Source organism: Misgurnus anguillicaudatus, chromosome 3 (genome assembly GCF_027580225.2).
Source record: "Misgurnus anguillicaudatus chromosome 3, ASM2758022v2, whole genome shotgun sequence".
NCBI classification, from domain to species: domain Eukaryota; kingdom Metazoa; phylum Chordata; class Actinopteri; order Cypriniformes; family Cobitidae; genus Misgurnus; species Misgurnus anguillicaudatus.
In genome coordinates, this window is record NC_073339.2 from 6287742 (window position 1) to 6304093 (window position 16352).

The 16352-nt window shown below is 35.9% G+C and overlaps 2 protein-coding genes across 2 annotated transcripts; one reads left to right on the top strand and one right to left on the bottom strand.

The window, feature by feature from the left end:
- Nucleotides 1-4386: 4386 nt before the first annotated feature.
- On the top strand, nt 4387-9846 carry LOC141353262 (small integral membrane protein 28). The gene is made up of 2 exons (XM_073859732.1): nt 4387-4648; nt 8360-9846. Exons 1-2 carry the CDS (start codon nt 4544-4546, stop codon nt 8777-8779), a joined length of 525 nt encoding a protein of 174 aa, XP_073715833.1. The 5' UTR covers nt 4387-4543; the 3' UTR covers nt 8780-9846.
- Nucleotides 9847-10495: 649 nt separating this feature from the next.
- Nucleotides 10496-15727, bottom strand: LOC129445405 (uncharacterized). The gene is made up of 6 exons (XM_055206613.2): nt 15611-15727; nt 13861-14061; nt 13349-13654; nt 13194-13254; nt 12905-12952; nt 10496-10655 (listed from the first exon to the last, which is right to left on the bottom strand). Exons 1-6 carry the CDS (start codon nt 15672-15674, stop codon nt 10589-10591), a joined length of 747 nt encoding a protein of 248 aa, XP_055062588.2. The 5' UTR covers nt 15675-15727; the 3' UTR covers nt 10496-10588.
- Between the last annotated feature and the right edge of the window lie 625 nt (nt 15728-16352).

The window sequence follows — 16352 nt, forward strand, 5'->3', positions numbered from 1 at the left end:
CGCCCCGTCCCCAATAGTCTTTTTCCATCGCTGATTGACTCTATTTAATGGAAGGCGAGGTTTCTTTCGTTCTTTTTCTTTCTACACACTGTAGTATATTTTAATAATTAATAAACTGCAGTAGTATAAATACTATACATACTTTAGGCTATGTGTTTTGAACTTTATATTATAATAAATATTAAAATAATAAATATACAGAGTATGCTAGTGATTGTTTATATAATACTATTTTCTATACATAGTATAATAATAGAGGGGCTAAGATTCATAGTCTTTGCTGGGTTCACCTCCTAATGGAGGATCATATTGCACATCTCGCTTTAAGATGGCGCTCTCTATTGGCCACTAGCCTATATGAGACTTTCTCATATATTATCATATTATGAATTTTATACAGTTGCTGGTTTGGTGTCAAACCTTTAATTCCCCTTCAGCATCATTTCTGATCTCAGAATATCTGAATACGTGATACGAAAAGATTTAGAGACTAAAGCCACACTCAAAAATGTATAAATATTGTTGCACACAATCATTTGATATTTTCATTATGTAAACGGCATTTGAGCAAAGAAAAAAAATTATGTGAGCCAGACTGTCAATACAATGTAAAATAAAGGCATTTCTTTCTTTTCTTTTTATAGTCTGTATAACCTTTTGTGTGCTTGTGTGCTAGGAAACTTCATTTTTAAGAGTGGACATGTGAACAGTAGTGTGTCCCCTTAGGAAAAAAATAATCATGGCTTTACTACAAAAAAAAAAACATTTTGTAATGGTGTCAGACTCTTTACCAATATGTTCTGCTTTATAGGAGACATGGAGAGAGATTACTCTAGATTTCTGCCTCACTTATATAACAAGTCAGAAATAAATCTGCCTGCAACAGATTGAAACTGTGTCAAATTAACTTTTATGTGTGTGCTTCTGTGTTCACTGTTAGCAGACAATTTGTTATATTGTGTGATTGCATGGTTATAAAAGGCTGCTTTTGTACATTTGTGCATTTATGTTTGTTGATTGTATATTTATTTGCTGTTACCAGACTACTCCTGGCCGGATCTGCACTGGCTGGCTGACTTAAGCCTGATCATCCATTTTATCCCAGCATCATTTGGGAATTTTCCAAACTTCTTCTTGTGTGCTGGAAACAAGAAAGTATTTCGTACAAAAGGAGTTAACGTGGTCAATGCCACAAAATTGATTAGTTATCTAGACCCAGCAAGCAATTTTGCATTTACAAGCCGTCCAAATACAGCCCAGACGTCCATAGGCTAAAACAAGGCTAAATTTGGGCTTACATTAAAGAAGGGACTGTGTTAGTCATGTATAGAAAATCAAGAACAAATTATTTTGAATCAGTGAAATATTTTGTGAATGAAATTTTGTGAATGAATCAATATGTTTGAATGATTCATTAACAAAACGGCAATTAATTACAATTTGAAATGCATAAAATGACTCGATGCACCGTAAGAATCTTCTTTTTCTCGATCTTTAATATTTAACATGCATTTAAAATGCATTTAAACTCTCTCTGATTTCATGTTCAAGTAGTGAGTCATTTACATGGGAATAAGGTGCGGCTCGCCTAAGCTGACTTCCTAAACAAATTCAGGCTGTGATCTTTATCTCTCATACACTTCCCTCTCGCCCCATCATGCAAATGGATCCAAAGCATTCTTTAGAGAAGAATAACACAATAATTAAACAAGATAGAGAACTAATCATTTAAAGATTATTCAACAATTATAGAAGAGTTTTAAAGGCACATGCAGATGGGCCCAAACCACGTCACTTTAATTTATTTTATTTGCATTTTTTGCAAGAAAAAATTCTTATTTGTAAAAAATACAAATAATATTATATGCATTGAATATGAATATTTGGAAAGAATTGTTTTACTATCTTGTTAATCCACCATGTACCTTGTTTTTAACAACACTTCAAAATTCATTAATGTTGATCAATTCACATTGATTTAAATTGATGACCTTAAAACATATACATTAACAGAAGGGCATTTGCATTAAAGACACAAAGATATTAAGGACAGTATCTGTAAATCTTCAGTGAAAGTCGTTGCGTAACATGACACAACAAATAAAAGACTTTACATTATAGCTTAACAAAAAACAAACAAAAAAAAACATAGCATCCCCAAACTGGTTTGTTTGGTTTTTGATATTTGTAGCTTTTATGTACATTTCATATCTGGAGATGAAAGAAAGAAAGAAAGAAAAAAAACAACGTTATGGATAGCCTAAATTATTGCATCTACATTCATTGAACGATTATACTGCCAGATTGTTTTGTGCTAGATTCTGAATGTTCATTTCCTCTCTCGAAATGTAGGTTAAAAGATGATCAGTCTCTGCTGACACACACACACACAGATGTGGTCAAATGCAGAAACTGACATGGATCTAAGAGTTCTTGTCCTTGATGGACCGAGGAAAGCTGTGACCCCATTCAGTTTTCTCATGCCATGTGTGTGATTAAGTGTTTTATGTGAAACAAAAACTTGAACAGCCCCAGTCCCCATTCACTTTAATCATATGATACCTTTGCTGCTACATTTTCATAAAGATGAAACATCTGTACCTCCTTTTGTATCCCATTAAATATTTATTTGAAAAGAGTTGGGTTTTTAGGGGAATCCTGAGTTGTCAGGTTTTGCAATGTTTTAATCACAGATATAGAGATGAGATACACTGTATCTCTGGCACACATGTAAAAGAGAAGGTCACTGACCGATGACGATTGTAATTTGGTGGATGTCCGGCAACCAGCTGTGAATAAAGCCATCAGGAGAAAGAGATTTATTAAAGAGAGACGCTCTAATCACTTGACCAGACACAAGCCTACAGCCAGGGCTCTGTTTATACCTGCTATTAAGATGCATTTTGGTCGATCGGATCACGAAAGGGACAAATGTCTGTTCACACCTGTTTCTTGCACTTTTAACTGCTTCTGTGCTGATAACTTCGAGGGAATGGTCTATTAAAACATGAATGGGAGAGACATGACGTGTTTAAATTGAACCGCACTATTATTATGTCAGAGTAGCGCTGCTTGTGTTGTTAGTAGGCCTACACATGATGCACAACATTTTGTACATTTATAGTTAACAGCTTTCTAAGATATTTCAGAGCAATTGATGAAATAAGCTTGCGCAACTTTTAAATGCTCGCAAAATCAAACAAAAATGAAAAAGTCAGAAAACAGCTGCTTTAGTTTTATCAATGAAAGCCTAAAGACCGCCCCAGATCCAATGGAAAAACATTGTGCTCGGTACATCACACATTAGATCAATAGGCGGAAAGTAGGTGGTCTTTTGTGACTGTTCGACTTTTACACCTGTATTTAGCGTCGTTCACTTGTGTTACAATCGACCACAAGTGTGACTAAGACTAAAAGACATACAAACACATCTTACCCATTTTCCAAGTGGTGGCATCACAAGACAAGCATTACTATTTTTATTGATTTCCCCTTTGTGTGCAATATTATTCCCATGTGCAATAACTGCAAGACCTAACCAGACAATAACTACCAAACTTTAAACCTTTCTTAAATATTTAGATTTTTCCAACTTTGTGGTTCCTTAAACACAGTTTTCTACCTGAACCATACCTTTATCCCAGTGGTTCTTAACTGGGGACCGAGATTGTGCCAGGGGCCCCCAGTTTTCTGACATTTTATAAAATACATTAATTTATTATAAATTCTGTGTAATTAAACCTAACCAACAGTACAACATTGTAACATTTTATATGTTTTTTTTAAAAAATGTTAATTTTTTGGAATGTGTTTTGTCATAAATTGTATTTGTGGGGGGCATCAAAGGGCACAAGGGAGGGGTACACGCCAAATGTTCGAGAACCACTGCTAACCTAAATGGATCAACTGGATGTTGATAGTCTGTTGGGATAGCTTGGATAATAATACACACATTCATTTGACTATTTTAGTGTCTTTTCTTAGACTTCAATTGATTTTATCATTTATATTTTCTATCCCCCATCCTTAAACCTTACAAATACATGATTTGGCCAATTTGTGGGTATGTTTTCTATTGAGGACCACTTTTATTTCCTCACGAGTTGGTTCACTCAGCTAAACCTGTAAAAATAAAGTACACACATATTCTCTTGACATCTGCAGTTATTTCATCCTGAGCGTTTCACGTGAGGCAGGACAAAGGTGACCTGCCCATTTCTGCCACTATCATAACCAGCAGTGGGGCTTAAACTCGTTTGATTGACAGCTCAAAGCGACTCCAACCTGTTTATGTAGGCCAGCTGTGAACATCACAAATCCCCGAATGATTGCCTTTCGGGCCATTGGCTGACAGCTGGCCTGATTTTCACAAATCTGCATGTGTGTGCATGTGAGAGACTGTACTTCATGTGCAAACTCAGTCTATCACACGCACTGAGAAGCATGCAGCTGTAAACAGCAGCTAAACTGTGTGTTGCATTCACTGAGCTCTCTATTCGGTTCAACCAAAAGCTGTTTTGGGTCTGGTTCTGTTAAAGGCAACATGCGAAGATTGTTGGACAGCAATTGGATAAAGTTTGGACCAGCTGGAAGAGATGATTGGGTGTCGGGCTCCCCATTGCCATCTACTTTGGAACAACCACTACAGGTTAGTGATGGAGAACCCCATTAAGAGGGTTGGTCCTCGCTCCTTATGATTTGTCATGAATAATGTGCTCTCTAAGAAATGTTGGGTTATTTTAACCCATGGTTGGGTAAACTATGGACAAATCTTACTGTTGGTTTAAATGACCTAGAAAATCTTTTTTATACATTTTTTTATTTATTTTGAGTAATAATTAGATTATCAATGCTTTACACAGCAAATTTAGCAGAGTTAAAATTACAGTGTTAATGGAAATATAAAGAGTTCGGAGTTAATTTAACACTGGATTGAGTTAAAACTATTTTATTTAACTCTATAAAAATTAAGAGTTGGTGTCAAAACAGAGTGTTACCACTTTTTTAAAAAATCAACTCCTACAGAGTTTTGTTAGTTTAGTTAACTCTTTGGGTGTTAAATAGAGAAGACCTCCCACTTTTTACAGCACACACTGAACCGTGTTTTTGGATGATGCAGTTCAAGCAGAAGGTCATCTATTTCACTGTAAATGGTAAGTAAATGTTCAATAAATAAAATTTTGATCAATAACATTTGAGAGTTGTGAGGTGTTATGTTTTATATTGCTGTTAGTATCAAGTTTAACATTAAGAGTCATGCGTTATTGTCATTATATGAATGCTCCAGCTGAGTTTAGGTCTTAGCTTCAGATGGAGCAATTCATACTCATAATGTTTTGGGGAGTTTTTTGTTGTTTTTTTGCTTTATATGCTGTTTTAGTTTTTAAAAATTTTTTTAAATCCATTAATGTGTACAGGAGATTCGCTTTGGGGACTTTGGAGGAGCAGAGAAATAGGCCTACATGAAAATTTCTTCAGACGAAGAGCAATTTTATAACAAAGTGAGTATTTTTTTATGTGTTCTGTATGTAAATTCTGTAATGCATTCTGTAAATATTAGTTTCTGCGGTGTTATACTTAAATATTGTTTTTTAATAATTAATTTTTCCCTTTTAATTTTGTTTTATTAACAGAAACGTTCAATATCCAGTCTGAAGGTCTGACCGTCGAGGATCATATCAAATCATTACAGCTACTGGTTCATCATATTCTGCTGTTATTATGTGAAGACCAACATGGATTTTGGATTGAAATGAAGTCAAACTTGTTTGTATGAACTGAAGCATCCCATAAACTGTATTTATAAATATCTGTACTATTGTTATACATTGGGAATGTGTTTTTTAGTTGTCTCGGATATAATATGTTAATTTAATGAACACTTAAATGCATGATACATTGAGGACAATTTTTCTGTCATAAATAAATGTTGATCAGATGACATTTAAAAAAAACATTAACAGTTTTATAATGAGAACGATAGATTTTACTGATGTATTGTTACATTAAAAAACTGTTTAAAAATAAAGGTTTTTGTCCCAAAAGTACCGTAATATGTTTCTGTCTTTACATTTACCATATTAACACCATAGTATTAAAAACTATAACACTAAATTGGAGTTAACAAATTACACAGAGGGAGTTAGTTTTTAACAAATAAAAAATATTTAACACTGATTAGTGTCAATTTATAGTTATTTTTTTAACTCTGTATAGTGTCAATTGCTAACACTTTAAAAGAGTCAATGTGCCAACACTTTCAAAAGTGTTGAAATAACTCTATTGGGAGTGGACCCCATGAGACACTTTTAAAGTGTTGAAATTAACTCTTATAGAGTTATTCTGAGGTTTCAGATTTTGCTGTGTAGATTTCATTGTAGTCTGAAAAGTTTTTGTGGTTTCGCTTCAACTTAGTGATTAAGCAATTTCGGAAAAGCATCTCTTACAGTTGAAGCTGTAATGAAGACTTGATTCTAGTTAATCTGAGTAACAGCAGTGAAAAAGCAATCAAAATATCTAAGTTGGATACCTGGTAAATTGCTTTTGGGTCCATGGTGTTTCGATCCCTGATAAGGGTTTATTTGAGGTGACACAGGCTTGGCATAAACAAGGGGGTTTAAAGGACGAAAACATCCAATCTAGCTGAAAAGCAGCATTATGTGATTAGGGTTTATAAATGGATGGGAATTCTGTTGCGCCAGTTACGCGCTTGTTCTCCGGGACAGAATTACGCATGCTATATTCGCCCTTTACCCTTTTTGCACTCTTTGTGTTTTGAGATTATCCAAAATCTTCTTAAGGAGGGCTAAAAACTGTGCCCATCTGCACTCTTGTGATTAATATAAACAGTAGTGGTCAACAGTGATGTCATGAGAGCATATCATATCTCAGTGATCACCAACCCTGTTACTGGAGAACTACCTGCAGAGTTCACCTCCAACCCCATTCAAACACACCTGAACCTGCTAGAGGCAGGTCTGCTGAAGCAAGGTTGGATCTAAAGCAAACAGGAGGGTAGATCTCCAGGAACAGGGTTGGTGACAAATGCTGCCTCATCAAAATATGAGGTGTGTAGTAAAAAACGGGAAAACATTAATTAGGTTATTCTTGGCAAAATAATTTTACAAGAAAGCAAACTACAAGAATGGTTTGGCATATGAGTTTTTCTATAAAAAATGCGTAGAAAAACTAAGAACTCACAGGAAACCCACATGAAAAAATACTGTACTTTAGTAAACTGTAGTAAATTATAGTATATTTTAGTATTTACTACACATACCATAGTATTAACTATAGTAAACTGATATACTTCAGTTCTTCCTATAGTAAACTATAGTGTATTGTAGTAGGATATTATAGTATTTACTAGAGAAATTTTACATTTCCAATAGTAAGTTTACCATAAATTGCTATAATAATTTAAAACAGTTTATTTTATTATAGAATGGTTCAAAAATAGTACTTTTAATACAGTTTACTGTACTTTATTGTAGTATGGTTCAAAACACAATAGTATTTACTAGAGTAATTTTACTAAATTTTTCTGTGGTAATTTTACTATAATATACTATAGTATTTTTTCATTTTGGATAAAAAATACAATGTAACCGGTTTTTATTATATTTTAAAAAATATAAAGTTTCAAAAGTTGGACATCTGGGTTGATTATTAACATCTGGGTTCACTTCGGTTATTTAAAGCGGGTTTTCAAACTTTTTGGTAAGTCAGTTCTTGACTTAATTAATTACCTAAACCTGCTAAGATTTTAAGTAGCCTAACTATTTTAATAATTCAATAGCACAATGTCCACGTTTAACTTTAAAAACACTATTTTTCATTGTTTGTTTAGTTATTATCATCCCCTTATTTTGGATCATCTGGTATCTTTAATTGGTACAAACGAGATAACTCCGTTATAAAAATAAATTAAAACATGTTTATTATTATGTTATGATGCTTTATTGTGCTTCTTAGCTGTATTTTTTAATTATGAAGGCTTTAATCATAACAAACCAACTGTAGTTTGATTGATATTAATTGGAATGCACTAGGACATTTTTGGAGTTATCTTGTTTTACAACCAAACTCTTCATATATATTTTGTTCAAGTGTTTTATTTCGATTTGTATAATTATTTTACATTTTACGATTTAATACATTTTTCATTTAATCACAAACCCCCTGCTTGGAAGCTCAGTTTGTGAAATCCTTATTTCGGAAAAAATAACTGGGTTCTTGTTTGATATTCTTTAAAAGTGCATTGTTTTATAACAGTTGTCTTTACAGCTTTTCGAAAGAAATGCATTTTTTTGTCAAGTTAAAATGTTGAAGTGACCCTACATTTCATTTGCGTCCACAGGGTTACCACTGGAACGAGCTGTCGGCAGAAAACGATGTGAAATCAGAGTTCATATTGTACGTCGTGGTCTCACTCGGCACTTTGGTCGTTTTCGGAGTCTTGTTTGTCTTTCTATATCGAAGATTCCGACAGAGTAAGCTCCTGACCAACATCATCACTTTGGACCTGCAGGACCCGGAGGGCAATGCCGAGATCCTCTCCTCTCTCACAGGTAACGCAGAACGGCTGAACAGCACGAGCTCGGATGTGTCGGACGGAGTCTTCCTCATGGTTTATCTCCCATCTCCCTACGAAGAAACCCTAACAAAAATCACCCGAGCTGCAAGCCTCACCAGCGGCAAAGACGTGGAGTCCATCAGGTCTGAAGATCTCGAGGCAAAACTTTGTCCTGAGCTCAAGTCCAGTGTTCAGTACGTCTGAAGATGGATTTTAAGAGTTTTTATTTCAGATTGATACCTTTAGAGGACAATAATCCCAGCATTACTCATTACTTTTATCCATGTGGACGCTGATGCCATGTGTGTGTGTGGGGGGGTTGACCGGGGCAAGTTGTCACACAAGGCTAGACGTCACAAGGGCTTTATTGACTGTATGTGAATGTTTGTTTTTGTGTTATCTGTTGATTTTTAAAACTGTCCTAAATTAGGATAATTTACATACTAACCTATATAAACTTTATGTGTTAAACCGTATACTTTATAGTTCAACTCAGTGGCGTAGCAAGTCAGTCGGGCCCCCTTAAGCCAAAGCCCCCGCCTACCTTGCCTGTTGGCACTGTTGCGCGCAGATCTGTTAACAACATATACTTTTAATAGGGTAGTCAAATATTTTTACTTTACTTTTTTACTTTAAAGGGTAGATTTAAATAAATATTGCGGCCACAAATAAAAATTAAATAAAAAAATGTTTCAATTAAAAGCTGGGGCGGGCCCAGGGCCGGGCCCCCTATTGGCCCGGGCCCATTTGTACGTGCATGCCCTGCATGCCCAGACGCTACGCCACTGGTTCAACTAACCCCACTTTAAAGTGTGTGCCTATGCAAAAATGGATAATTAAATATACAATCCTAACTTGAGAAATATTAACTGGAGTATAAAGTATAAAGTGACAACATGCCCCAGAACTTTCAAAGACTTGACTAACGTAAATTCTCTGCAGATAATAATCATCATATACTGGCTTTTTATATTGTCTAATTGAGTATTTCTAGTTTAGTATTGTATATATTATATTATCATCTGAGTAAAACCCTTGTGCTTGTACAGTATCAAGATAACCTAGTAGGACTAATAATGTGTTATTATCACCAAGCATATTTGTGCATTAAACTTAATCTTTAAAACATTTCTAATAAAAAAAAAAAACATGTGAAACTTTGGTAAGTTAAACTTCATACCAAAAAAAACAAACATTTAAGAAAAAACAAGCTGACTGATACATAATTTAAATATTCAAACTAACAAAATACCCTATTGGTTTCCACACCATTTGCAGCATTTATGCAGCTAATTAAAATAATTTCCTTGTGTTTTATCTAAGTTGTCTTATTCTTTAATAATTTATTTTTAATTCTACCTATAAATTAATCTATAAGTTATAACATGTCATACACCAAAAGATGCCACCAACAAAAGACAATACTCTCTCGTTTCTCAATCCGAAGGCTGCAGCCTCCGGAGGTCGCATGCAGGCTGCATACATCATCAAGCCTGGTTTACTTAAGTTAATACATTCTCAATCTCAAGTCATAATCTTATTATTACAACAATTTATGATTAACCAAGAGTAATCGTCAACTTTATAATTGATGACGCAGCCTACAAATAGGACCTCCGGAGGCTACAGCCGGATTGAGAGTCTGCCATGGCCTTTATAATTACCATTAAACCCAATACAATTCCCATTATAACCATTAAACCATACTGTAATAACATATTAGTCACGTACTATTAGGCCACAATCTAAGTCCAACATCAGTCATTTTTTAAGTTTAGCGCCCTCTAGCACATGAACTGTTGTATGTTGATATTGCACTGCCTGCTGCATACTGCATACTATCTTCTAAACCTAGCATGCAGTTCAAACATATTGACACACACACATGCACACTTCAAAAATATTCATTAGGCATAGCACTGCATTTAAACATTTTTAATGATCTATAAAACACATTAAGTATGGGTATCAGATACACGTCCTGGTTGGGATGGTTGAAGTTGGTAAACGTTTTTAGCAGTCTGCAAAATATGAAGAAGCCACCACGTCGACACAATCTTTCTGGTAGTTCAGGGCGATACTGTCAATTAAAGTGACACATTAGTAACCTGTACTGTAAGTTTTTCAGTCTAGCAGTAGCTCATTTAACTAGATTCTTTAAAAACCACAACAACAAAAGCAACAATGTTCAAATGTCAAACTCTGTGCAGTACATGTACAGTCATGTTTGATATGATTCAGGGTTTAATAAGTTCTAGTGACAGTTTTCATGTGACGTCACGTACTAAAGGGGAACACCCCGCTGGAGGGCAATAGAGTGCAATCTGCCGTTGACCGCAGATTAGGAAGTGAGTGATTTATTTTGTTTAACCTTAAACCCGATGAGGAGACAAGCCTGGGATATGCTTCTACAAAATACCATCAAAGAAGAAAACCCAGAAAGAGGGAATTTGTGAATTTTGTGCCATAAACGTATTGTTATTGTACGTTACGTATGTGCCTCTGTCCCCAGTGAGAGAAAACAATGGCAACCATCAATGTACGCTTGTATGTACTCGAATAACCACTTCATCAAAGGTAACCTCACGTAAACACTGAATATATAAATCAATGTATTTTAAGTCATAAATCATTATCTTTGCGTAATATTTTACCTGAATTGTTGTTGCTTAACTGAGGCAACCAACAGTGATTTAAGTTACCCAAACATCTAAAGTTAGGCCGGTGACACACTGGCTGCCTGGCGTGAGTGTTGGGTTTCTGTTGAATGTCAGTTGCATGGTGTTTGTTACACATCAGAACTGTGCATGATGCTGCTGTAGGTGACATATAGGGAGGCAGCCGACAGACCAGGTATAAATATAAAGGACATCGTCAACAATGGCCCTGTCCCAAATGGCGCACTTCATGTGGACTGTCGGCCTCATGACCTTAAATTGCGCCTGCTTGCTTAGTCTACGAGTCTGTAGGGTGTCCCATCTGTCTTTTTTATGCTTTGAAGTGTGCTCATCAGCGCCCCCTTGATGCGCTCTTCGGCGAAGTCCGCACTGCAGCAGGCTTTGCGCACTTTACCAACCCAGAAGTCCTTGCGAAAGAGCATTCAGACCAATCAGACGATGGAAGGGAGGAGATCACACTGAAGGGGCAACTTCTCTTCCTATTTCCGGCATGACGCTTGAGTCTGTTCCAAAATACAACTCTGGTACACCCACGTGGACTCACATCAAGGGTCCCTAAAGTCGGCACTACATGATGTCATCATCAAAGTGTAGACTCTGAGGAGGACCACAAGTCCGGAGTGTGCCATTTGGGACAGGGCCGAATTTATGTCAACCTATAGACTTTCAAACATCAACATGTCATGTTTCTAGCATGCACTTGTTTCCGCGCCCATCTCACGCATGCAAGCTCTAACCTGTTAACATGGATGCCGAATTAACAACGGACACGCCACGCATCAAGTGTGTCACCGGCCTTAGCTGAAGAGTTTCATGTAAAAATGCAGGAGTTATGTTAAAAGAGTAAAAATGCAATGTTTGCTAATCATTTTGCAACTTAATTAGATGATTTGTTGGACTAAGAGTATTAAATTTGTGCTCAGTTTTCATTAATATGATTTATGTATAAAATATGGAATCGAGTGCTGATCATCAGTGCCCAAAACTTGTAGTTTGTTTTTGTAATACCTCATTTGTTTTCTGAGGTGATTTAAATATTCGTGGCTTAAAACAGACATAAAATTGACCGTGCTGCCTCTCTACGTAGAGCCCAATGTTAAAGGAGTCATAATATGAGATTTTTTAAAAGGTGTAAAATAAATCTTTGGTGTCCCCAGAGTGCGTATGTGAAGTTTTAGCTAAAAATACCACACAGATCATTTATTATAGTATGTTAAAATTGCCACTTTTTAGGTGCAAGCAAAAATGCAAACACTGATCACCATAATGGTGGTTTGTTGAAATTGAAACTCAATTATGCTGTCAATAATTTTTTTCTCTCTATCTCTTTCTCTCTGCACTACATGGCAGTGCCGTGGTTGGATAGTGCAGATTAAGGGGAGGTATTATTGTAATAAGACTCGCTACCTACCTCACAAAACAGGCGAAATCTAAACAACCTTTTTCACATGATTGCACAGAATGGTTTACCAAAACAACGTTTCTAGGTTGATAGAAGCACAGGTGACCCAATTATCGCACTTAAACATGAAAAAGTCAGATTTTCACGCTATGATCCCTTTAAATGCCACTTTCTTGCCCTCCAATGTGGGTGGGTCACGTGACTGAAAACTATCAATACTGAGAACGCCTTTAAGGTTTGTTAACATACATTTGGTTAATGATGGCCACCACTTTCTGATCGGGGACGACTGCCGTTCTGTGAAAATCAGAAGAACGATTAGGCAGCTAAAACATACAATCGAAAGAGTTACTAAAAAGTATTACAGTAATGAGAATCACTATTGAGAATAACAAAAGAAAAAATGCATTTGGATATGCATAGACACGTTTATATGGCAAAATTTACAACAATACAACAGCATTCATTAGTGTTATTATATCATTAAAGTATATTTTCAGTAAATGCAAAGTCATTTGATTAATACATTTTTACTTACATTTGATTTATCATGACCTGAAAACAGGCCAGGTCATCTTTGATGTCACCGTCAATCAGCTCTTAAAAAAAGATAAAATCACATCCATTAAAACACTTGATACACCTCTTAAACAGCTTATGTATGTAAGAAGCATGCTTGTGTACAGTACTCACTGCTGCAACTCAGTCCGCAAAGGTTCATGGAGCGAACGCGAGTTGTGCTGCACGCCACAGTGTCACTAAGCTGAAACAGACCGTATAGCATCCACAGTTTCATTCCACCATCACAGGAGTCCTCAACGCTGTCTGAACCTTCTTCAGATGATCCTTTGCCCTTACCAGATGTTTGACGGTTTCCAATGCGAGCAGACCTGCCCTTACGACTGTGATTACTGAACTGTGAATCGGTGCAGTTCGGATTTGGGATCTGTTTAATCGTGCTGGTGTCGAAGCCAGTAGTCAGATTGACATGACACACAACTGTAAAGAGAGTTTTGGTATAAGCAAATCTCTTTTGATGTGTATAAGGTTACACACTAAAAAATGCTGGGTTATTTATTTTATCAAAAAGGGACCAGTTGAGTTAAAATAATGTACAGAATGTTTATATTTGACCCAACAATGGGTTAAAACAACCCGGCATATACAGGTTAAATTACAGTTCTAAAATACAGATAAAGACTCACTTTTTGCCAGCAGGTCTGCGGGGGTTTGGTTCAGCACACCTTGAGGTAAAGTAAAGCCAGATGCCTCGATTTTTTGCTTCACTTCACATTTAGTCATTCTCACGCTGTCGCTCACACCAACCATGAAGATTAAAAGGCCGACGACCGCCAGCATTTTCATTTCTGCACTGATTGTCATCATCTCTGCTGTTTGTGTAATGTCTGTGTGGAAGTTTTTCAGGTAAAGGATGCACTGGTGTAAATATAGGCTCACCTGTTCCCCAGAGAGGGGTCATCGGTTACATCACGAGTATTTAAGTTGTTTGTGGAAAATAAAAGACAATGCAGGTTTTGTATGTGTGTGGGTGATTTAATGTTTTTTGGGTCACAGACCATTGTTTATGTTCTATTAATAGATACAGTGTTACTCAGTGGTTTCGGGCATCATTCAAACCAGACTGTGAAAGTACATCTAAAGCAGCGCCTTTGTCTCATGGAGGATCAGGTGATGTTGAAAGGTTACGCGACACCTCTGGACTTTAAGGATAAAGATGTGGAAGTAGGACGAGATCAGACAATAGGTTGGGTACATTAAACAATGCTTAGAGGACATCTGAGTTTGTCACGGATAAAATGGACAAAAGGTTTTATGATGAACCAAATGTTCTGTGCATCTACATTATAATGTTTACAAAATTTAGAGTAAATAATAAGTAAATGTTCAATATCTGTAGGTAAAGATTAATCAACTTTACTTTTATAATCAATTTAATGTAAACTACATTAAGCAGAGTGTAAGAGATTGTTGTAGGCTACTAAGATATCATGTTTACAAATTTAGTTGATATTTTAAAATCTAAATATTAAAGATCATTAATTAATTTCCACACTTACACCAGATGTGGAAGATTAGGTTTTATAAAATCAGGTATAAAAAGAATTGACATGAAGTGTGTGCTTTTGTGTGTTTGCCTTAAAGTACACAAGTGTTTGCATGACTGTCTGTGGGTACTTTATTTATCAGAGTCTTCAAAAAAAGCAATTATGAATGGTCTGTATGAACTCCATAAAAAATACAGTATGACATTTAACTCTTTCGCCACCATTAACGAGTTAAAAAACCGCGTCCTTACCAATGACGTGTATTTCCGGCTTTCCGCAATACCGCTATTATCCACCAGGTGGCTCGCTTCCGCAACTTATAAAACCCGGAAGTATCGCCTGAGGGCAAGCAGCTGCATGTCCGTGTAAGTTTTAAGGATCGCTCTGAATCTGATCTCTATGAAAAGGCCTTCACAAAAATGGAATTATCTCAGCTTTTTGCTCAAAATGTGGTGTTTTTGAAGAAACCTACCCATATTTGAAAGGTGATGAAGAGAGAACTGATGAAGGTAGGATGAAACGGTTTTTTTTTTGTTTGAAAGCTGCTTTCATAATATGGTATATTGTATGTTTAAATATTTAAAGAAGAACATTTTCTGGAAGGCTTTAAACTTTTGTTAAAATCATGAAAAATGCTGGCGCTACCTTAAGATATGATGATGATGATGATGTTCTTATACTGTAATGCGAAGTTCATGTTGACATTGACAGGTATTTTAACACGATCTTTCAATTGCAATGTGTAATTTGAACGCTTTGTTGTATATCGGTTTAAATGAGGATGTAAGCAGAAACCAAAGTTTACAGTAACATTTTTAAGGGACATTCCACTTTTTTTGAAAATATGCTAATTTTCCAGCTCTCGTAGAGTTAAACATTTGATTCTTACCATTTTGGAATCCATTCAGCCAATCCCTGGGTCTGGCTGTACAACTTTTAGCATATCTTAGCATAATCCATTGAATCTGATTAGACCATTAGCATCCCACTTGACTCTTCTGTAGTTACATCGTGTACTAAGACGGAAAATTAAAGGTTGCGATTTTCTAGGCAGATATGGCTAGGAACTATACTCTCATTCTGCGGTAACATGGCTGCAGCAGGCGTAGTGATATTACACAGCACCTGAAAATAGTCCCCTGCTATTGAAAGTTACCAAGGGGATTACTTTCATGCGTTGCGTAATATCATTGCTCCTCCTGCAGCCATGTTACGGCAGCAAAGTCCTTGATCATTTTTATTTATTAATTATTAATTTTCCGTTGGTCTTAGTAAATGATGTAACTACAGAAGAGTTCATTTTAAATAGGAAAAATATCAAAACTCTTTAGTTAATTTTAACCCGATGCTAATGGTCTAATCGGATTCAATGGATTATGCTAAGCTATGCTAAAAGTGGTAGCGCCTGACCCGGAGATCAGCTGAATGGATTCCAAAAAGGTAAAAATCAAATGTTTTACTCTAGGGGAACTGGAAAATTAGCATATTTTAAAAAAGTGTCCCTTTAATGAAAATACTCAGGACATGTTAGCCGCCCATTCTGCACTATTCATTTATTGTGGAATGAACTGAAATATATTTCTCACTGTCTTTTCTTTACTCTGGGTGGATCTGCACTCAGGGTGGATATG

What these genes read in the sequence shown, in the direction of transcription:
- LOC141353262 (XM_073859732.1), top strand. Translation starts at nt 4,544, where the DNA reads ATGCGAAGATTGTTGGACAGCAATTGGATAAAGTTTGGACCAGCTGGA. An exon ending in CTTTGGAACAACCACTACAG is followed by an intron (nt 4,649 to 8,359) that starts GTTAGTGATGGA and finishes TTGCGTCCACAG; the next exon opens with GGTTACCACTGGAACGAGCT.
- LOC129445405 (XM_055206613.2), bottom strand. Translation starts at nt 15,674, where the DNA reads ATGCTAAGATATGCTAAAAGTTGTACAGCCAGACCCAGGGATTGGCTG. An exon ending in GCTGAATGGATTCCAAAATG is followed by an intron (nt 14,062 to 15,610) that starts GTAAGAATCAAA and finishes ACTTCCACACAG; the next exon opens with ACATTACACAAACAGCAGAG. An exon ending in CGCAGACCTGCTGGCAAAAA is followed by an intron (nt 13,655 to 13,860) that starts GTGAGTCTTTAT and finishes CTCTCTTTACAG; the next exon opens with TTGTGTGTCATGTCAATCTG.